The sequence below is a fragment of the Aethalodelphis obliquidens genome, unplaced genomic scaffold (assembly GCF_003676395.1).
Source record: "Aethalodelphis obliquidens isolate GAN/ISIS:26980383/991018 unplaced genomic scaffold, ASM367639v1 scaffold60, whole genome shotgun sequence".
NCBI classification, from domain to species: Eukaryota; Metazoa; Chordata; class Mammalia; order Artiodactyla; family Delphinidae; genus Aethalodelphis; species Aethalodelphis obliquidens.
In genome coordinates this window covers 9,445,014-9,469,594 of record NW_020838004.1, presented here as the reverse complement: position 1 = coordinate 9,469,594, position 24,581 = coordinate 9,445,014, and the positions used below count along the sequence as shown (strand labels likewise).

At 35.9% G+C, this 24,581-nt stretch overlaps 1 protein-coding gene across 1 annotated transcript in view; it reads right to left on the bottom strand.

The window, feature by feature from the left end:
* CNTN5 (contactin 5) overlaps positions 1-24,581 on the bottom strand; it is a 514,136-nt gene that overhangs the window by 327,275 nt on the left and 162,280 nt on the right. The window contains exon 6 of the mRNA XM_027087760.1: positions 20,144-20,246. Within this exon, the coding sequence (XP_026943561.1) occupies positions 20,144-20,246 (103 nt within the window). The remainder of the gene's footprint in view (positions 1-20,143; positions 20,247-24,581) is intronic.

Genomic DNA, 24,581 nt, shown 5'->3' with positions numbered 1-24,581 from the left:
TTGTGCTTCTCCTATTTCAAATTGTTTCTGAGGAGGGTTTAGTGAAAGAACCATTTTATTATCTTTCTACTGCCAGAATTTATACAATACTTTTTGCTAATAAAGTCAGGTAAAATATGCTATATCCCACATGCTTTATTTCTGCCTTCTTGATTAGATAAATATGGTTAGGGTGCCTTTACTTTTGACCTTCCAGTTACTCTTGCCAAAAAACTAAAAATGACTGAAAAGAAAACAGCTGAAAACTAGAAAAAATATAGGAGAACACCGATCTCAAAATTTTGGACCTCAGGCTGTGAAGGACAATGATTCCTGAAATAATTTAAATATGCATGTTGAGCCACACAACTGATTCAGTTTGCTCCCTGAACAAAGTTTCCAGGTAGCAGAGACTCAGGCAAAGACCAACTGTCTTCCTGAGTTGAAGAGACATACTTGGGAATCTAGGGAACTAAGGCAGCTAGAGTTCACAGTACTCAAAGGAAGAGAGTTGCAAAGAGAGAGAACATTAGAGATCTACAGATGATTCCCTTTGATTATTCAGTTTACAATGAATCAGCATATGCATTTGAGAAAAATACTTAAAGATGGCAAAGGACAACCTGAATGGACTGGAAGAAACAGTACTCAGAATTTGCCCAGGCCAGAAATAGTTCCTACCCTAATAGCCTAAGTGGAGAATCTCAAAATTCAAGAGTCATTGTTTAGAGTACTAAGAAAAGTTTTGCCTCAGGGGTAGGGAAAAATTAAACCTCAACTAAATGGCACTCAGGTCTGGTCTAAAAAAGTGTAAAAGAAAAACTTGATCAGTTTTTTTTTTTTTTTTCCAACTAACTTAACCACATCTCAGAACAAAGGTTAAGAATACAAAAATACCCAACATCCAACAATGTAAAGTTCAAATATCTGACATCAAATGAAAAAGTGCCAGATGCGCAAAGAATCAGGAAAATATAACTCATAATGAGGAGGAAAAATAAATCAATCAACTGAAACTGACACACAAAAAAGACACATATGATAGAACTAATAGACAAGAACATTAAAACAGCTATTGCAACTACATTACATATGTTCAAAAAACTAGAGGAAATATTTAACGTGTTACTTACAGAAAAATAAAGTCTTATGTACATACAAAGACTTGTAAACAAATGTTTATAGAAATTTTATTGGCAACAGTTAAAACTTGGAAGCAACCCAAATGTCCATCAATGGGTGAATATATGAACACATTATGGTATTGTCATTAAATGGAATACTACTTAGCAATATAAATGAATGAATTATTTACACATCTAACAACTTATATGAATCTCAAGATAATTACACCCATACCTCAGAGATATTGTGGGGTCAATTCCAGACTACCACAGTAAAACAAATATTACTATAAAGCCAGTCATGACATTTTTTTGGTTCCCCAGTGCATATAAAAGTTATGTTTGCAATATACTGTAGTTTATTAAGTGTGCAAGAACATTGTATCCAAAAAACAATGTACATACTTTAATTTAAAAAAACTTTATTGATGAGAAGTAGCAAGAAGAACTACAATCCTGCAGCCTGTGGAACAAAAACCACATTCACAGAAAGATAGACAAGATGAAAAGGCAGAGGGCTATGTAACAGATGAAGGAACAAGATAAAACCCCAGAAAAAAAACTAAATGAAGTGGAGATAGGCAACCTTCCAGAAAATGATTTCAGAATAATGATAGTGAAGATGATCCAGACCTTGAAAAAAGAATGGAGGCAAAGATCGAGAAGATGCAAGAAATGTTTAACAAAGACCTAGAAAAATTAAAGAATAAACAAACAGAGATGAACAATACAATAACAAATGAAAACAACACTAGAAGGAATCAATAGCAGAATAACTAAGGCAGAAGAAAAGATAATAGACCTGGAAGACAGAATGGTGGAATTGACTACTGTGGAACAGAATACAGAAAAAAGAATGAAAAGAAATGAAGACAGCCTAAGAGACCTCTGGGACAACATTAAACGCAACAACATTCACATTATAGGGGTCCTAGAAGGAGAAGAGAGAAGGAAAGAACCAGAGAAAATATTTGAAGAGATTATAATTGAAAACTTCCCTAACATGGGAAAGGAAATAGCCACCCAAGTCTAGGAAGCACAGAGAGTCCCATACAGGAAAAACCCAAGGAGAACCATGCTGAGGCACACAGTAATCAAATTGGAAATATTAAAGACAAAGAAAAATTATTAAAAGCAGCAAGGGAAAAACAACAAATAACATACAAGGGAAATCCCATAAGTTTAACAGCTGATTTCTCAGCAGAAACTCTACAAGCCAGAAGGGAGTGGCATGATATACATAAAGTGATGAAAGAGAAGAAGCTACAACCAAGATTACTCTACCCAGCAAGGATCACATTCAGATTAGATGGAGAAATCAAAAGCATTACGGACAAGCAAAAGCTAAGAGAATACAGCACCACCAAACTGGCTCTACAACAAATGCTAAAGGAACTTCTCTGAGTGGGAAACACAAGAGAAGGAAAGGACCTACAAAACCAAACCCAAAACAATTAAGAAAATGGAAATAGGAACATACATAAGGATAATTACCTTAAATGTGAATGGATTAAATACTCCAACCAAAAGACACAGGCTTGCTCAATGGATACAAAATCAAGACTCATATATATGCTGTCTACAGGAGACCCACTTCAGACCTAGGGACACATTCAGACTGAAAGTGAAGATATGGAAAAAGATATTCCATGCAAATGGAAAGCAAAAGAAAGCTGGAGTAGCAATATTTATATCAGAATAAATAGGCTTTAAAATAAAGAATGTTACAAGAGACAAGGAAGGACACTACATAATGATCAAGGGATCAATCCAAGAAGAAGATATAACAATTACAAATATATATGTACCCAACATAGGAGCACCTCAATACACAAGGCAACTGCTAACAGCGATAAAAGAGGAAATTGACAGTAAAACAATAATAGTGGGGGACTTTAACACCTTGCTTACACCAATGGACAGATCATCCAAAATGAAAATAAATAGGAAACACAAGCTTTAAATGATACATTAAACAAGATGGACCTAATTGATATTTATAGGACATTCCATCCAAAAACAACAGAATACACATTTTTCTCAAGTGCTCATGGAACATTCTCCAGGATAGATCATATCTTGGGTCACAAATCAAGCCTTGGTAAATATAAGAAAATTGAAATCATATCAAATATCTTTTCTGACCACAACACTATGAGACTAGATATCAATTACAGGAAAAACTCTGTAAAAAATACAAACACATGGAGGCTAAACAATACACTACATAATGACGAAGTGATCACTGAAGAAATCAAAAAGGAAATCAAAAAATACCTAGAAACAAATGACAATGGAGACAAAACAACACAAAACCTATGGGATGCAGCAAAAGCAGTTCTAAGAGAGAAGTTTATAGCAATACAATCCTACCTTAAGAAACAGAAAACATCTCAAATAAACAACCTAACCTTGCACCTAAGGCAATTAGAGAAAGAAGAACACAAAACCCCAAAGTAAGCAGAAGGAAAGACATCATAAAAATCAGATCAGAAATAAATGAAAAAGAAATGAAGGAAATGATAGCAAAGATCAATAAAACTAAAAGGTGGTTCTTTGAGAAGATAAACAAAATGGATAAACCAGTAGCCACACTCATCAAGAAAAAAAGAGAGAAGACTCAAATCAATAGAATTAGAAGTGAAAAAGCAGAAGTAACAACTGATACTGCAGAAATACAAAAGATCATGAGAGATTACTACAAGCAACTCTATGCCAATAAAATGGACAACCTGGAAGAAATGGACAAATTCTTAGAAATGCACAACCTGCCAAGACTGAAACAGGAAGAAATAGAAACTATGAACAGACCAATCACAAGCACTGAAATTGAAACTGTGATTAAAAATCTTCCAACAAACAAAAGCCCAGGACCAGATGGCTTCACAGGCGAATTCTATCAAACATTTAGAGAAGAGCTAACACCTATCCTTCAGAAACTCTTCCAAAATATAGCAGAGGGAGGAACACTCCCAAACTCCTTCTACGAGGCCACCATCACCTTGATACCAAAAGCAGACAAGGATGTCACAAAGAAAGAAAACTACAGGCCAATGTCACTGATGAACATAGATGCAAAAATCCTCAACAAAATACTAGCAAACAGAATCCAACAGCACATTAAAAGGATCACAACCATGACCAAGTGGGGTTTATTCCAGGAATGCAAGGATTCTTCAATATACACAAATCAATCAGTGTGATACACCATATTAACAAACTGAAGGAGAAAAAACATATGATCATCTCAATAGATACAGAGAAAGCTTTAGACAAAATTCAACACCGATTTATGATAAAAACCCTGCAGAAAGTAGGCATAGAGGGAACTTTCCTCAACATAATAAAGGCCATGTATGACAAGCCCACAGCCAACATCATCCCCAATGGTGAAAAACTGAAAGCATTTCCACTTAGATCAGGAACAAGACAAGGTTGCCCACTCTCACCACTCTAATCCAAATAGTTTTGGAAGTTTTAGCCACAGCAATCAGAGAAGAAAAGGAAATAAAAGGAATGCAAATTGGAAAAGAAGAAGTAAAGTCACTGTTTGCAGATGACATGATAGTATACATAGAGAATCCTAAAGATGCTACCAGAAAACTACTAGAGCTAATCAATGAACTTGGTAAAGTAGCAGGATACAAAATTAATGCACAGAAATCTCTGGCATTCCTATACACTAATGATGAAAAATCTGAAAGTGAAATCAAGAAAACACTCCCATTTACCATTGCAACAAAAAGAATAAAATATCTAGGAATAAACCTACCTAAGGAGACAAAAGACCTGTATGCAGAAAATTATAAGACACTGATGAAAGAAATTAAAGATGCTACAAATAGGTGGAGAGATATACCATGTTCTTGGACTGGAAGAATCAACATTGTGAAAATGACTCTACTACCCAAAGCAATCTACAGATTCAATGCAATCCCTATCAAACTTACACTGGCATTTTTCACAGAACTAGAACAAAAAATTTCACAATTTGTATGGAAACACAAAAGGCTCCGAATAGCCAAAGCAATCTTGAGAAGAAAAAACGGAGCTGGAGGAATCAGGCTCCCTGACTTCAGACTATACTACAAAGCTACAGTAATCAAGACAGTATGGTACTGAAACAAAAACAGAAATATAGATCAATGGAACAGGATAGAAAGCCCAGAGATAAACCCACGCACATATGGTCACCTTATCTTTGATAAAGGAGGCAGGAATGTACAGTGGGTAAAGGACAGCCTCTTCAATAAGTGGTGCTGGGAAAACTCAACAGTTACATGTAAAAGTATGAAATTAGAATACTCCCTAACACCATACACAAAAATAAGCTCAAAATGGATTAAAGACCTAAATGTAAGGCCAGATACTATAAAACTCTTAGAGGAAAACCTAGGCAGAACACTCTATGACATAAATCACAGCAAGATCCTTTTTGACCCACCTCCTAGAGAAACGGAAATAAAAACAAAAATAAAGAAATGGGACCTAATGAAACTTCAAAGCTTTTGCACAGCAAAGGATACCATAAACAAGACGAAAAGACAACCCTCAGAATGGGAGAAAATATTTGCAAGCGAAGCAACTGACAAAGGATTAATCTCCAAAATTCATAAGCAGCTCATGCAGCTCAATAACAAAAAAACAAAGAATCCAATCCAAAAATGGGCAGAAGACCTAAATAGACATTTCTCCAAAGAAGATATACAGACTGCCAACAAACACACGAAAGAATGCTCAACATCATTAAACATTAGAGAAATGCAAATCAAAACTACAATGAGATATCATCTCACACCAGTCAGAATGGCCATCATCAAAAAATCTAGAAACAATAAATGCTGGAGAGGGTGTGGAGAAAAGGGAACACTCTTGCACTGCTGGTGGGAATGTGAATTGTTACAGCCACTATGGAGAACAGTATGGATGTTCCTTAAAAAACTACAAATAGAGCTACCATATGACCCAGCAATCCCACTACTGGGCATATACCTTGAGAAAACCACAATTCAAAAAGAGTCATGTACCAAAATGTTCATTGCAGCTCTATTTACGGTAGCCCAGAGATGGAAACAACCTAAGTGTCCATCATCTGATGAATGGATAAAGAAGATGTGGCACATATATACAATGGAATATTACTCAGCCATAAAAAGAAATGAAATTGAGCTATTTGTAATGAGGTGGATAGACCTAGAGTCTGTCATACAGAGTGAAGTAAGTCAGAAAGAGAAAGACAAATACCATATGCTAACACATATATATGGAATTTAAGAAAAAAAATGTCATGAAGAACCTAGGGGTAAGACAGGAATAAAGACACAGACCTACTAGAGAATGGACTTGATACGGGGAGGGGGAAGGTTAAGCTGTGACAAAGCGAGAGAGAGGCATGGATATATATATACACTACCAAATGTAAGGTAGATAGCTAGTGGGAAGCAACTGCATAGCACAAGGAGATCAGCTCGGTGTTTTGTGACCACCTGGATGGGGGGGATAGGGAGGGTGGGAGGGAGGGAGATGCAAGAGGGAAGAGATATGGGAACATATGTATATGTATAATTGATTCCCTTTGTTACAAAGCAGAAAATAACACACCATTGTAAAGCAATTATACTCCAATAAAGATGTAAAAAAAAAAAAGAAAGAAAATATATGAATATTTATCCTTTCCATTTTACTCTTTTAATCCGCAAATGAAAACAAAACAAGAACTTCATGGGGTAATCATCTTATGTATAATGTCTTTAGATATCATTCTTTATGTTTTTTCTATTTTCTGTTATTGTGACACAGACTCAGTAACAACCAGAGAGTTAAGAAATGATGAAGCAATGGGAAGAGGGTTTCTCATGGACTAGCTTCCTTTTTATTCAATCCCCTCTTTAAAAATCTGTTTGTATGTGGAATCTCATAGATGACATGATTGGAAGTAACTGATATTGTTGATGCTAGCATAACTCTTGTTGACTTAATAAGATAAAAATATGCAGTCAACAACCATTTTTCTAATAGCTTTGCAATGTTACAGGGGAGATATTCTGTTTATTAACTCAGATTTTTAAAATTAAATTTCATATAAGTGAAGGGAGAATATGCTATCATTCAGGTTCTGATTGACTTGATCACTAAGTTAAGACTTAACATATACCACTTTAGCCTTAGTTACCCTAATTTGGGGGTCCCCAACCCCCAGGCCATGGACAAGTACCAGTCTGTGGCCTGTTAGGAACCCAGCCACACAGTAGGAGGTGAGCTGCTAGTGAGCGAACAAAGCTTCATCTGTATTTACAGCCACCTCCCATCACTCACATTACTGCCTGAGCTCCACCTCCTCTCAGCATTATGGTGAATTGTATAATTATTTCATTATATATTACAATGTAATAATGATAGAAATAAAGTGCACAATAAATGTAATGTGTTTGAATCATCCTGAAACCATCCCCCGCCCCATCCATGAAAAAATTGTCTTCAACGAAACTGGTCCCTGGTGCCAAAAAGGTTGGGGACTGCTGCTCTAATTCATCACATCCAAGATACCTCTGATTGTAAGACACATCATTATTTTAAGAATAACTAAGAAAACATTGCCAATTAAACACAACACACCATCAATTGTAATATATATCTGGATTTCATAGATGTAAAATTATTTTTAAATGTGTACTTTGGAGCGTATATATCTATGCTTTCTTTCAATGCAACGTGGCTAAATGTAATGGGATTATATGAAGGTGGAGACAGGAAGATGTTCTTCCCCTTTGTTTCTGTGTAGGAAACCCTGTCGTGTGTTCTTTCAGAAATGTTGAGAAAGCTACATTTCTCTGCAGGGATGTGTAAAGCAAGTGACCTGATTTCATAATGTACCTTCCTTTGAAAAAAATGGCCATAAATAAGACATTCTAAAAGTTGTAACCAGATCCCCAAAAGAAAACTAGGGAATAGAAGTGGTCAAAAGTACTTTTCATTTGCTTTTCTACTATGAAACAGCAGCTGACACAGGTCTCCTTTGAGTATCATTTTTGTGTCTATTGGCTATCAGTTAAAATTATTCTTCAGTCTACAAAATATTATTATAAAGATTTGACATGAAAACTATTCTGTACCACATAGCTACTAACAAAAACAGTGACAGGAGCAGAAGGTAGGTGCTGCTATATTACATTACAAAAAAAATGAATAAAGAAAAATCATGATGACAGATGTTTAGTTTTCTTAACATTTTCTATCTTGAGATATTCTTTCTGTGGATTTAACCATTTATTCACATACAGATACATACATACCCACACTTACATATTTCACTTGTACAGCCAACATAAATTGCTTAATTGCAGCAAATGCTACCATGTGCATGTGACTCTACCATTGAAGATCAAGTACACAGCCAGGGACAATGAATGCAAAAAGTACCAAACCAAAAGAGAATGAGGCCCTCTACTGTCATCTGAAATAGAAAATGCTTAGATATAATGGAGAATCAAAAATTATCTAAGGCAACAAAGCATGAGCTATAAGACAATTCAGAACCACTTTGATTATACATTATGCATGTAGATATATTTCATTTAATTGCATATTTTTAAGAATACTATTATATTCGCAGCATAGAAGTAAAGAATATGAAGTTGTAATGTTTTAACTTCACAGTAATTTTTTTTCCAGTAAATATTATTGCAAGGATAAATAAAAGCTTAGCTAATGTTACCTGTACAGTAAAGGCATAGGAGATGGCTTTGAAAAATACAGTTCAAGTAACAGCCTTTTCCCCGTGATTCACCCTCCCCACCTCATCTCAGTGGCACCTGTTTCCAAGTTTTATGATGCACTGAAACAGATATTCCAAAGACAGAGATGGAATTATGTCCCTGGTTACTCATTTGGTAAGAATATGAGAGTGAACAAATGAACTTTATATGTGGTCTTATGTGTCCTGGGTTTCACTGACATCAGAAATATAAGAGAACGTTTTCTACTCTATCAAATATCTGGCAAAAAGATTAAAGACATACAGATATGATGCATCATCTGAATCTCAGGATAAATTCTGAATTGAGAAGAAGAAGACATACATTAGAATTGGTGAGATTAGGCATTCATTGAAATATTTCTGTCCAGACCCTGGAATATGATTTCTAAGCATGTGATTACTAAGGCAAAAATGTCTCCCTACAAACTCAAAGCAAACCACCAACTTAAATATGTAATGAATAAAAGGAAAACTGTGTTTTTGAGAATTGTTATACATAGTCATGAGGTTACATAATACTAAAAACCTTTGTATTGTAAAAACTTAGTATTAATTATTTTTGTAAATTGATAAATCATAATGGAAAAGTAGAAAATAACAATAATGATGATCATTATAGTAATAAATAAATAAAATTAGTTTTTCTTTAACACCACCCAGAGAAGAGATGTTTTTAATCTTGACAGGCGGTATATATACAGAAATATTTTGAGAAGAGAAGGGCAATACAACAACTTGCAATGACTTGATAGTTACAGCCCATAGGGAAGTCCACTCTCTTTGTTCTAGCTCTGTGCTCAGAAGCTACCTACTTTCTAATTACTCATGTTTTCTACTGAGGGCATTATTTATTTCTATAGACAACCAGTTCTGGTTACTAGCAAATTATCACAGATTTTTCTGATTTATCAGAGTGACTTTGGTAGGACAACTCTATCATGCTAGAACCCATATATCACTTGTAAAAAATATGTTTCTGATATTTATACATACAGGAAGAGACACTACTGTATGAGGCCCTACCATGGTGAAGCCATCTTATGAGGTGCAGACTAATAGAGCCACTTTTAATTTTACAGTCTGAATACCTATGCATATGTGGTCTCAGGCTTAGAATTTTCTGATATATTAGTTTATTCTTGATTTCTCTTGATAATATATAAATACCTGTTGTATTAATGAATGATTTAATTCAATCCATGAAGGTTCACTTTGCACCAACTAAGTGGGAATGAATTTAAGAGACATTGATGGTGATTAAACAGGTGAAGATGAAACGGAAGGAAGAGTGAAAGATATGACTTTATACTCTGAGTGGCTGCCTCACCTCCAGTGGCAGTAAAAACTCCTCTTGTAGGTAAATGAGGGGGTAGGGTGTGGGAGATGTATTTGAGTTGGAGTTCTAGGAATCCAGCCTGGACCCACCAGGGTCTCGTTTGTGGAACGAGACTCTTAAAAGTGGTATGTTTCTTATTGATTCATTGTACTATGAATAAAGCCTACTTGTCATATGTTTATTTTTGTCATATCGATATTGTTTGAGCTAGGGGAGTATCAAAACTTGTCCACTAGATAAAGGAATTTAGAATGTTAGGATGTTTTCATATATAATTTTTAGAATGATTTGATACTAAATTGGTAATTTAGGTACTAAACATTGGTAAAATGCATGTGATTAGTATTTTATACATTTTAAAATTTTATATTTTTCATTTCAGCAACTCTGAAAATTTGAATGTGTCATGATCAAGTATGACTTACTAATACAATACACCTTCCTTTACACTTTCCTCTCCCTAACTTTAATAGCCAAGTAACCTACCTCAAACCCTGGACATCATCATTGACCTCCCTCAAACCTAAAAATCTCTCAAGTACAATTCTTTTTTTATTTATTTTATTTTTTTTTTAATTTATTTATTTTTGGCTGCGTTGGGTCTTCGTTGCTGCACACAGTCTTTCTCTAGTTGCAGCACATGGGCTTCTCATTGCGGTGGCTTCTCTTGTTGTGGAGCATGGGCTCTAGGCGCATGGGCTTCAGTAGTTGCAGCATGCAGACTCAGTAGTTGTGGCTCATGGACTCTAGAGTGCAGGCCCAGTAGTTGTGGCACACGCACATAGCTGCTCCCTGGCATGTGGGATCTTCCCAGATCAGGGATCGAACTGGTGTCCCCTGCATTGGCAGGCAGATTCTTAACCACTGCACCACCAGGGAAGCCTCTACAATTCTTTTTCTCTATTTTATCTTCCTGAGGGAGATACTGATTCCTTATATCCTCTTTATGAATGTTAATGGCCAACCAATTTCTAATCCCTCAATCAACTTCCAGTGGAAGAGGTTATCCTATGAAACTCCAGGGAAATTCATCCAAAATAAAGCTGTTCGATGAGTCTAAAATAATCCAAGTAAAAAGCTCAGTCATTTTGGAATGATCTCTTGCTTTATGCTCTTCATGACTTATACTCTATACTAATATTCCTAATCACTGAGATACCTGAATGCATCTAGAAAAAGAGTTGCTGTGATAAAAATGGAAATTACTCTCAGCAACTGAAAAGTGGTATGGTAAGTTGAGAGGAGTATTAGTTTTAGAATCAGAATACCTAGTTCTTCCTCTATAGCATGTTAGCTGTGAGGCCTGGTACAGGTATGCGGTTTTTTGGTAAGACAGATTAAGTGGTCCTAAGACAGCTCTGGAAAAGTTAGAAATATGATGCCTGTTACCTGTGACTCCAAATGTGAATAATAAATTGGTCTGGTGTCCCTAGAAATAGATAACACTTCTGAGTGCAAAAGTAAATAAGTAAATAAAACACTCCCTTCCATACTTGGCACTATGGAAGAATGTTGAAAATATAAAGAGCATCAAATGATGAAGCAGCAGATAATTAGTCTGGTCAGCATGCCTACATGTCTTGGTCTAACCTTTCCCTGCAGAGTCTCATTTTCCCACCTACAAATTGATAACAGTCTATGTGATCTTTAAGGTTCTTTCAGCACCCATTTCCTTTGGGTACCATCTGAAATGAGGATGCATCCTTGGTTTCAACAATACTGAAGCAACCAGTAGCTCACAAGGGTAATTTTCTTGAATCCATAACGTACCATTTTCCTATGATATCTAAACATTTATTGATTCCTAGCCCCAGTGACTAACTCCTCTCCCCAGATCTTCTGTCAATCTAACAATTAAGTAATTTGATTTTGGTTTGATAGAAAAATACCCCACAACTCCAATTTATTTTTAATTCCTACAGCCCTTAGTGACTGGCAGTTCCAAATAAACAGTATTAATAAATCATCAGTCTGTAACTAAAGAGCCGGTTCTTTGAGGAACCTTTGCCAATTGCAGATTGTGGGAAGTCTCAGGGGAATATTTGTCATTCTCACAGTTACAATGGGCCATAAGAGCAGCCATATGAGACAGCTTGGCTAAGGACCAAGGAAAATGAAACATAAACTACATCAAAAATGACTTTATGAATTGATAACTGGTGCTTTTTTATTTGCAATAAACATATAAAAAGAGAAAAAAATTACTTAATGTCCTGGTTCCCTAATAGGCGTTTGATGGAGTGTAACAAAAGATGATTTGTTAATGTTATCTGAAAGAGAGATAAGCAGGAACTAAAAAGGGCAGGAAATTGAATGTGTTCTTCCCTCCCACCTCACCACCAGGTTTCAGATGAGTCTGGAAAGGTCATTCACATAATTATTACAGTAACTTGTTCAAGGCCTTTTGAGCACAGCTGATCTGATTTTGTGTTAATGGCTGCAAAAGCAAGATAAGGAACAGGTAAAGTAAAGGAAAAAAATCTGCCTGTAAGATTGTCATAGTAGATAAACTGATGTTGTTTTATAGCATATGGCTTTTTTATTACAGAACAACCCGAAGTTTGCCCTTGTGTAAGGGGTCATTTAAGCATCAGTGACAAAATTTTACTTCTTTGTTGTTGGTGGCCATGTGACGTATCTAGTGATCTTTCTGGGGTCTGCAAAAGGTCATATGGTGAAATGAAACCTGCCAGAAAACTGTAGCTAATATAAAGTGGTCTGAATTTTCAGGGCCAAGACATGTGAAAGGCATCTGGAGACTTCTGTCTGACCAAACCAAGGCAATAATATACATCCTGTTACAAATAATTGACCATATTTCTCATATCTGAATTCAATTCAGTAAACATATTCAATACTTGCTGCATATAAGAATACTCTAGGGATCCAAAAATTTAGCACAGTAGACAGATACACACAGCTGGTCCAGTGGGGCAGGCTAACTAGTGAAATATGTGTGCTCATATGGTTACAAAGAAAAGATATTGAATCTCGAGTAAAACAGGTGGGAATTAATAGAGAAGTGGCATTTGACCTAAACCTAAACCCTGAAGACTGAACAAGGATTGTGAGGGCAGGGTATTTTAGACTGAAGTACCCGAGTTGCAGGCCCACATAGGCAGGAAAGCATGTGGGCATAAGACGCAGGAAAGCATGTGGGCATAAGATACAGGAAGGGGTGTCTGTGGTTGATTAAAAGATGAGTTTGAGGGGCTTCCCTGGTGGCGCAGTGGTTGAGAGTCCGCCTGCCAATGCAGGGGACATGAGTTCGTGCCCTGGTCTGGGAAGATCCAACATGCCATGGAGTAGCTAGGCCTGTGAGCCATGGTCACTGAGCCTGCGCATCCTGAGCCTGTGCTCCGCAACGGGAGAGGGAGAGGCCACAACAGTGAGAGGCCCGCGTACTGCAAAAAAAAAAAAAAAAAAAAAGATGAGTTTGAAAATGTAAAGTGGAACTTGTGCTGGTTATTAAATTACCATCTCTCAGCTTCACTCTTCTTACTCTGCTTTGTGATACAAGGGCTAGGATTCTGGAAACCACATTTCTGCCCTGCCAAGAGGGGGGCACTGGAGAGAGGCTGCAAGGATAGAGGAGGGAGAAGGGACGTACTCATTGTTGCTCACTGTCTGCTTGAGAGTCCTGTGAATGGCATCTCAGTGGGGCATTCTTCCCAAAGCAGCAAAGGAACCAATTTGAGTTTTTCCAACACTTGTAGTTCGAGCTGCATCACACCGCCACCTTGGAAAACTTAGCACCAGCCAGCTGGCTGGTGCTCACTCCTCAGAGGTCTGAGTCCCAGAGGAGTGCCTCCAAACTTCTAAATTTTAATGATTCCAAGTCTTCCTTTTTTTCCTTCTGCCTAAGAGATGGTAGCTACTTCTTGCACTTTTTAACTCTCCATATTTTAAAGTTCTTGTTTTGCTCTGTGTGACCTTGCTAACAACTTATATAGACTATTCTTAAACACCGAGTACCACCAGTTGAAAACATCACCAACTTTCTGGTTTTTCTTATTTACTGCATTTCTTTTTTAAAAAAATGTTTTATTTTATATTGGAGTTTAGTTGATTTACAATGTTGTGTTAGTTTCAGGTGTACAGCAAAGTGATTCAGTTATACATATACATATATCTATTCTTTATCAGATTCTTTTCTCATATAGGTTATTACAGAATATTGAGTAGAGTTCCCTGTGCTATACAGTAGGTCCTTGTTGATTATCTATTTTATATATAGTAGTGTATATATGTTAATCCCAAACTCCTAATTTATCCCTCCCCCCAACTTTCCCCTTTAGTAACTCTAAGTTTATTTTCTAAGTCTGTGGATCTGTTTCTGTTTTGTAAATAAGTTCATTTGTATCACTTTTTTAGATTCCACATATAAGTAATATCATAGGGTATTTGTCTTTCTCTGACTTACTTCAGTTAGTATGATAATCTCTAGGCATACCACATTCAGAGAGAGCCACTGAAATGAAATATTTATTAGGGTCCTAAGAGATTCCTTACTTGCATTGTCCTTGGACCTCTTACCTCTCATTTCCTTTCAAGAATTTTGTGTCCAGTGTTTAAAAGCCAACCTGGGAAATATCAAAGACACACTTTCTTCCCAAACTAAAGTCACTGAGCTGAATGTTAAGTAAAAAAAGGCAACACTCTTCCTTTCTGTTTCCTGCACATACCACCAACCACTTTAAAACGTTGCATAATAATGTAGTTGCAAAAAGGCAGCTAATTAAGTCTGCCTGACTCTAGCCTTCTACTCTTAATATTCAGCCCCAGTGGGTGGATGAGTGGCCAGCAAAAGAGAATGTTTAAAATGTTCATTTCCAACCTGACCCAGATCATTTCTCTCCTTTCAGAAAACATTACATCTAAATTATTAGAAGACAAATGGATCTTACTATATTATTACAGCAGTGTGGGGAGAAAAGCTTCTACTGCCTCTGTGGATAACCCATTTTCCCTCTAACAACTTTTTTCGAGAACTTCTACATTACACCCAATCTAATTCTGCTAGTTTAATCCCATAACATTGGAATTTCACCCTCTTCCCACTTTGTTGAAACTGGAGAACAGCTTGTGGGTGATCTCTTGATAATAATATTTTATATGTCTAAAACAGCCTTTTCTTCCAAAGTAATTAATCCACCTCCCCTTTTTTACACTTTGCTGTATGTCCCTTGCCTTTACACACCTTTGTTTCCTGATGGATCCTCGTTAAGCATTTCCCATTTTTCTGGGGAAATTATACTAGGTTGGCCAAAGAGTTCATTCAGTTTTTTCTGTAAGATGGCACTAGTAGCACTTAGTTGTCTTTAACTTCATTTGAAACAATTTTGTTAGATTGTATTGACAGCTATTATATCAGCATGCATTTAAAAAAAAAACTTACCAAAATTGGTGAATTTTAATATTGAAGATCGAAGAAAAAAGCAACATTTTAGGCATTTTATGCTTCACTGTTTAAAGAAAGGTAAAAACACAACTGAAAAGCAAAAATAAAAAATGTGCAGTGTATGCAGAAGGTGATGTGACTGATCGAACGTGTCAAAAGTGCTTTGCAAAGTTTTGTGCTGGAGATTTCTCGCTGGAGGATGCTCCACAGTCGGGTAGACAAGTTGAAGTTGATAGTGATCAAATTGAGACATTAATTGAGAACAATCAACATTATACCAATCAAACATTGAAAATCATTTGCACCATCCTGGTTACTTTAATTGCTTTGATGCTTGTGTTCCATATAAGTCAAGCAAAAAAAACTTTCTTGATGGTATCTCCACATGTGATTTTCTACTTAAATGTAATGAAAATGCTTCGTTTTTAAAACAAATTGTGACGGGCGATGAAAAGTGGATACTGTACAATAATGCAGAATGGAAGAGATCGCGGTGCGAGTGAAATGCACCACCACCAACCACACCAAAAGCTGGTCTTCATTCCAAAGAAGGTGATGTTGTGTATATGGTGGAATTGGAAGGAAATCCTCTGTTATGAGCTCTGTCTGGAAAACCAAATAATTAATTTAATTCCAACAAATACTGCTCCCAATTAGACCAACTGAAAGCAGCCCTTGATGAAAAGTGTCCGGAATTAGTCAACAGAAAACCCATAATCTTCCATCAGGATAACGCGAGACCATGTTTATTTGATGACCAGGCAAAAACTGTTACAGCTTGGCTAGGAAGTTCTGATTCATCCACCGTATTCACCAGACATTGCAGCTTCGGATTTCCATTTATTTCGGTCTTTAAAAAATTCTCTTCCAGGGAAATTTCAATTCCCTGGAAGACTGTAAAAGGCACCTGGAAGAGTTCTTTGCTCAAAAAGGTAAAAAGTTTTGGGAAGGTGGTATTATGAAATTGCCTGAAAAATGGCAGAAGGTAGTGGAACAAAAGGGTGAATATTGTGTTCAACAAAGTTCTTGGTAAAAATGAAAAATGTGTCTTTTATTTTTACTTAAAAACCGAAGACATTTTTTGGCCAACCTATACCTTTGCAGAATTGACCGATACTAAACATAGCATGTGACAGTCACTTTATGCATTCTTTCTGTACTCAGTGTTGTGTAATTCTATTTCCTGAGAGATTTCTCAGGGTGTAACCAGCACACTCCTGTTGTATTCTTCTGCAGTAGCTTAAAGAGAAACCATTTGATTTTTTCTAAATTCAGATTTAATTTAGAGAGATTTATTTAGAAGAAAACTTTCAGCTTACAACTTTCCTGTTGACTTTTTATTTAACTTCAAATTTGGCAGGTTGCTGAACTTGTGTGATATTAAGACATAGTAAAATTTAATAACCTAAAATCACTTGCCTTCTGTTATTTTCCTTTAAGAATACAGAAAAAAATATCCATTCATATATTTTTAAATTATCTGTGCAACTATGACTGCATTAATTTACATCCTTTAAGTTACAAGAACTGAATGCCTTTAGGGACAGATTATATACAGAGGTAAATGTACTTTTCAAAAGGAGTAAAAAAAACAAACAAACATTTTGTGAGCAATGGAAGTATATTTTGACATGTGAAAATAAAGGCTATTATTTATTATCTGTTAATAAAGTGTTGATTGGATTAAGTAGACACAGTATTCTCTGAGTTCATTTATTCCTTCAACAAATATTTCCTGAGTGCTCTGTGCCAAGCACTGTGGTAGGCAATAGGAACATACAAGTAAAGAATGCAGTCATGACTCCTGCCCTCATGGAGCTTAAAACTTAACAATGGTGACTTGCTCGTTATTCTGTTTGCCTCCCTTGCCTGTCACGCTCCTCTTCCCCCAGACTCTCTGTCTTCTTTTCTGTACTGCCAACTGCATTCTCTGGGCTTGCAAACTGGCTTCTGGTTGCCTTTAGCCATGAGAACCACCAGAGGCGATCAGAAGGCATGGGGAAAAAGTCAGGATATGAATTTCAATTTATGCCTTTACTAAACTCTTTTGAGCCATCGGAGTCTTTCCAACTGGATTCCTGACTGATACAGTGAATATATAAAATATATATATTTTTAATTTTATGTAGAGAAACACATATGTAAATATTTTAGAACTGTCTTAAGGGCTATGAAGAAACAAATACAAGTATTGAGATACAGTGTAATGGGTGTGAATTAAACAAAGTATTACAGATGAACTCTTAGAGGGTGATATTTAAGTTGAGGCCAGAGAATAAGTGGGAGCCAGCATAGAAAGAATGGGAAAGATGGTCCTGATGGAGGAAACAGCAAGTGCAAGGCCCATAAGATAGAAAAGAGCTTGACGTGCTCTGTGCCAGAATTTGGTTATGATATTCTATGAGGAACATTCGGTTAAACCATTCCATGTGGACAGACTGAGGGGACAAATCAGCTTGAGTGGCAAGGTGTGGATCAATATCTAGTGACAGATACTGAAGATTATGGACAGACAAATGTCTGCCAGAGAACCATGTACTTGTTAAAGTGGAAAGCAGCTCAGGTGAGCTGTGGGAATGAAGCAGATGCTCAGGTATTTATTTGAAATTGTGATCATGTTGGGATGCAATGATGATCTACTCCACATGATAAAGTGCTGTAAAGAAATTAACACATATAAAGATGTTATTTCTTTGATCTTATTTACTTTCATCAGAGTGGTAAGTTAGCCTTTAGGTACAGATAAATCTCTTCGTAACATGATTTTTTTTTCATAATTGTGACACTTCACATAAAGAATATCAAATGGGCAGCAGAGACCTTCTTGAGAGGCTGTGTGTTTTGTTCATCTTCCTATTTATTTATTTATTTTCATGAGGGGAGAGGGAGTAGCAAAGAAGGAGTGGAGAAGTTGAAAAAAATAAAGTATTAAAAGAACTTAATTTGACAGTTGGATCCTACCTAGAATGAAAGGGACTTTAAGGATCAATTTAGTAAGCATATTTCAAGACTTACAAAAGCAAACACATCAAACTTATTAAATAAGCCCGCCTGGGGAAATTTTGCATATTGTTTTTTCTCCATGAATCTAGTTCTCTAATTTGTTTTATAGTATGCCCTCCTTTTCTTTGCGACTTTAGTGCAAATTCCGGCATTTAAGAATTATTTAACTGTAGGATATACTAAAACCTTTGACATCAAGCCAAATAATTATTTTTGCATTTTTCAGAATTGATCAGTTCACTTGGGACTTTTCAGGCATACTTGGTACCACAACATGGGCAAATGGTGAAAAACATTTCTTTTAAGATATTATTTAATCTCGTGCATTTATCTAATATATATGAGTCTGGAAATCTTCCTCAGATATCTGCCAAATAACTCCTGGATGAATTTTAAATTATTGAAATATGTTTCTACTTGTAGGCATCTTTTGTTGGACCACTCAACACTTTTAATAGACCAGACAACAATTTATTTTGTTTTTAGTTTATTATGATCTTGCTCCTACTCAGATTTAAACAGAATTGCACATATATTATTTCAATCAGTCCTAATATTAGAAAACATGATGATTACTATTGTCATGCCCTAAACCTCCTCTTACTAGCTGAATTTTTCATATTTATTAATATTTTTCTCACCCATAGACTACACCTACTTCAAACACATTTATAGAGCATGTTTTATCTCCAAGTACTTTATAGTTATGCTGTGGGAGTTAGCTCACCATGACTGAGGTTGAATGATTAGTAACTCTGATAGAGATGCATTTATGCAAATTATAATTACAGAGTCTAGAAAGGACTCTGAGGTCTTATCACCCTAAAAAAACCCCAAAACTACAACACTCTATTTAAAATAAATCATAATACTCTAATCAAATATAATCAAAATCTCACTCCTGTTCCTATGCCCAATATTTATACTGTAAACATCATTGACAAGTGATTATATATTGTGAGATTTAAAACCTCAGAAGTAGAATCATTAATCACAGCAGGCATTAGAGTTTGATGTAAATCATCTTTCTGATTTAGGGAATGATTGCATGTTATACATATTGACAGCTGGTGCTATCATGTTATCATTATTTCAGGAGAGACTGAAGTAATCAATTGCATCAGTGTAATTATTTAAGATTTTTATACTCTTGTCTTATTATATCTTGTCAGGGATAGCACCTTATCCCCTTTTTATTTCATTTCATTTTATTTCATCATTGCTGAAGGAAATTTAAGAATGATACTGAAATTTTAAGACAAGTAAGCAAAGAGATGTAAAGCTCTTCTTTTATTTAAAGACTTTTCCTTTATGTTAAAATAGCAAAACTATACACATTATTGTTCATAGAAATAACCAGAAAGATGATAATTTGTTACTTCATCAATTCCCATTTGCCCTTCTTTTAAAAAATGAATAACCACCAAGGAGCTTCAAGGTTTCATTCAAGGAAAATAAAACCTAGCAAAATAAGTGATCCAAAAATAAGATATGTCACATCTTAATAAACAATTGTGTCTAATTTTAGAAGGATATGTACTTACTTGCCAAGTGCAAAGCATTCCATCTTAACAGTTGTTCCCTTAGCAGCTGTAACTGTGAAAGGGAAATGGACCTCAATTTTCGGCTCATATTCTCCCATCACACCTGGGAAATAAAGAATAGTCTTTAAACATTAAATGAATGTCACAATTTCTCTCCAGTCCTGTAGATTGGAAAGCACTGTGTTGTCCATATCTGTATGAAGACTGCTAAACTTTCGATGTACTGAAATAAGAAGTACTCATAGACTGAATCATTATGATGAAATCTTAATCTTCCCTTAAGGATTGGATTGCATGTATATTCAATACCATTTAAAGTAATAATTATTGAAACTACTAATCAACATTGGTAGTTTAGCTACTGATTATATTTCAGAGGAAATAAATAACTATGAACAAATCCTATGGTAAATAATGGTGTTGATTTTTTTTTTTAATAAGTAAATGTCTCAGAACTTTCTTCATCATTTTCAGATAAATCAATGTTTATTTGTTAAGTCAACATATATTTATTGAATATCTATAATATGCATGCAGTTTGCTAGGCATTGTGGGAGTTATAAAGATAAATCAGCCATGGATTGTGCCCTCAAACACTCAACAAGTGTATTCTTAAAGAAACAGCATATACTCAAGGATGGGAGAAGAGCTATATATCAAAATCACTGTAATGTAAGATAGGAAGGGATGAGTGCTCTGCCCTGAATGAGTATCCCTAAAGTATTATGTGCATTTGAGGGAATTATAAGAATAGTTAGAATTTGTATAGGTGAGAGAAAGGAGAAAGTAAATGGAACTGCAGGAACAAAGACAAAGAGATAGGAAACCACCAGAAATAGGAATATTAGTTTTTCTGGCTTCTTGGTATGTGAAGGGAAATCATACTAGGAAAATTTGGAAATATAAATGGACTCCAAAAAATAGAGGACCTTGGGCTTCCCTGGTGGCGCAGTGGTTGAGAGTCCGCTTGCCAATTCAGGGGACACGGGTTCGTGCCCCGGTCTGGGAAGATCCCACATGCCATGGAGCGGCTAGGCTCTTGGGCCATGGCCGCTGAGCCTGCGCATCCGGAGCCTGTGCTCCGCAACGGGAGAGGCCACAACAGTGAGAGGCCTGCGTACAGCAAAAAAAAAAAAAAAGGACATTGATTATCAGAGCAAGACATTCAAATTTTAATCTGTAAGTAATTTGGAGCATTTGGAATTTCGAATAGGAAACTGACATTTTGTTGAGATGTATATACTGGAATTGGAGCAGAGACCAGTAAATCAATTATATTATTTCAATAATGCAAGTTAGAAATAATGAAAACTTAGACTTGAATTATACATCAAAAAAAGAGAAGAGACATTAGAATGAGAAAAAAAACAAGAAAGACTTGAACTTTGCACATAATAGGGGTACTGGAGATAAGGTTGTGGGCCTCATCAATAACAACAGTAAGATTTCCAGCTTGGGAGAGGGGTGGGTGATGTAAGTGAAAGAAAAGTGTGCAGCTATGGTGGGAAACTTGATAATTTCTATTTTGGGAGTATTGTCTTTGATACCTATAAGATATTTAGAATGCAGTGAGAGGATGAACCTGGAGATGAGTTCTGAACAGGTGATATATGCTTAATATCATCACTCACAGGTGGCAGTTAAAGCCATGAGATTGCAGAGGGCTTTCACCTATCAGAAAAACAATACACTATAACTGAGTCATTTGGCTGTATGGCAGAAATTAGCAGAACATTGTAAATCAACTATACTTCAACTTAAAAAAATCATACACTAGTGATGCCTGGTGAATTCCAGTGCTTGTGTCCTCAGGCAGCCCTGGAGCTAATTTCCCCCAGAAAATAATTTTTAGCAGATCCCTATGTGTAAAGTACCACAGAGGACACAATTGTGATTGAGCACAGATGCTTCTCTGAGGACCTTGTGTGTGTGTTTTGGGGGATGTCTCTGTATAGGGGTATATGTGCACATAGAGATCTGCGTATGTGTATAGCTCTATGTGTAATTCCTTGGTGTGTGTGTATGGTATCAGGAGGGAGAGAGGAGGAAGAAACCCAGACAGAGGAAGAAGTAAATGTCATAAGATATGAAGGCAAGATGCACTGGGCATGCAAAGGGAGAAATGGTTACCTTTGGCAAAGAAAACCCTTATGTGTTCATTTATTATTATTATTTTTATTTTAAATTTTGATTTGAGATGGTCTTTGAAGGAATAAAGAATGTAGACAACTTTAGATGGAAAATGTTTAAGTTCACTGAGGACAAGAATATTATCTTTGCTTTGTTGTTGTTGTTTTCTTTCCCTAGTTTTTTTGCAAAGCAATCATAAAGAAAATATTACTGATGTTTTCATCAGAGATTGGGCTTGTGTACACTGGCTCTGCTCATGACTAGCCTACAGCACCTCTGACAGGTCAGTGACCTCTGTGTCTCATTTTCTAATCTGAAAACTGAGGAAATAGAAGAAAACTACCATTAATGTAATACCCTGCTCTGTCAGGCTAACTCCCTTGATTCCTTCCAAGCCTAATGTTCGCTGAGCACCAAGTTCCTGATACACAGCAAGTGAATTGAGAGGTTAGTACTACAGTAATACTCAAAACAGATGTTTAAGCACTTCTCTATCTCTTTCTCAATATTGTTTTTCTCTTCTACTTCTTTTTTCCTATATCCTTCTGCCCCACCCATATATTTTCCAACTTCCTTTCTCTTTTTTATATATATATTTTTCCTGTATATCTCCTGAATGACAGTATTTGTCCTGCTAGTGTTGCCTGGCTGAGTGTATCCAATGATGACGAGTTTATCTTTAATGCTGTCTTACTTGGAAGCCCTCATATAAGGACTTCTAGGCATCCTGTTCAGTGGCTACCTTGACTGCCCACCTGAAGCAGTCCCTGAAGTCAGCTTCTGATCGCCTCATCCACTCTTAACATTGATTCTGTAGTATTCGTGTTCCTGTCTGCCTGTTAACCTGATGATTTAATAATACATGATTTATTGTGATGCTTATTAAGCTTAAGCTTATTAAACTCAATGCCTTACTTGCATAGGTCCCTGTGAGTGCTGGCAGTTGTTGAGTTCTGTAGAATGTTGTAGAAAGGCAGTGAAAGTCAGGCTGAATTTAGAAAATATTTCTATATAATTATTTCTAGTAAATTGTTTAAAGATATCTCAGAAGAAAAGAACCAGAATCTTCAAACTCCAGTCATTTTTTTTTGATTATTTTTTTCCTAACCTAACTAAAAATTCCCTTTAGAATCCACTTTTATATTAATACTTTTGTATTCTTTATATTAAAGAAAGTCCAATAATTGTACAAAATTTTAAGCCCTTCAAAACCTGGATCTGCCTCAAAAGAATACCAAGATATTACTGATATTAGGGGCCAATAGGAGTCAGACCCATGTCTTCTCTCAAATTCCCTTCCAGATAACATTTGTGAATTGCAAAGAAGACATTCTTTTATAGCTTTAATTCTTAAGGATGATTCAAAGGAAAGGCATTCCTGGTAGGGTTTTGGGAAGTAATTTTTGCCCATGTAGTGGCTTCTGGTGCTACTTAAATGATTCCTTTATATCCAAAGACACTGTTAAGCCTCATTCCAGGGCCAAAGAGGTTTGCTAATATCTGAACTGGATACTAAAAATAAAATTAAAAGGTTTAAGTACAAGGCTTCAAATTATATTACCTAATTTGAACTACACTGTAAGTAATAACTAGTTCTTTTAAATTTTACTCTCATAGTGGTGATATAAGGACAGATTAGAAAGCTCCTTAGGTATGTCTTGTTCTTTAAACACATGATTACATTCAGGGATTAAGTTTTGCTTTGTCTTTCATGGGATAATTATGTTACAGCTAAAGTTCAGTTTAGCTTAGAGAGGGCAGGCAGCAAGCAGAAGAACTACAATCCTGCAGCCTGTGGAACAAAAACCACATTCACAGAAAGATAGACAACATGAAAAGGAAGAGGACTGTGTATCAGATGAAGGAACAAGATAAAACCACAGAAAAACAACTAAATGAAGTGGAGAGAGGCAACCATCCAGAAAAATAGTTCAGAATAATGACAGTCAATATGATCCAGGACCTCAGAAAAAGAATGGAGGCAAAGATTGGGAAGATGCAATAAATATTTAACAAAGACCTAGAAGAATTAAAGAACAAACACCTAGAAGAATTAAAGAAGAAACAAACAGAGAAGAACAATACAATAACTGAAATGAAAAATACACTAGAAGGAATCTTTAGCAGAATAATTGAGGCAGAAAAATGGATAAGTGACCTGGAAGACAGAATGGTGGAATTCAATGCTGTAGAACAGAATAAAGAAGGAAAAGAAATGAAGACAGCCTAAGAGACCTCTGGGACAACATTAAATGCACCAACATTCACATTATAGGGGTCCCAGAAGGAGAAGAGAAGAGAAAGGACC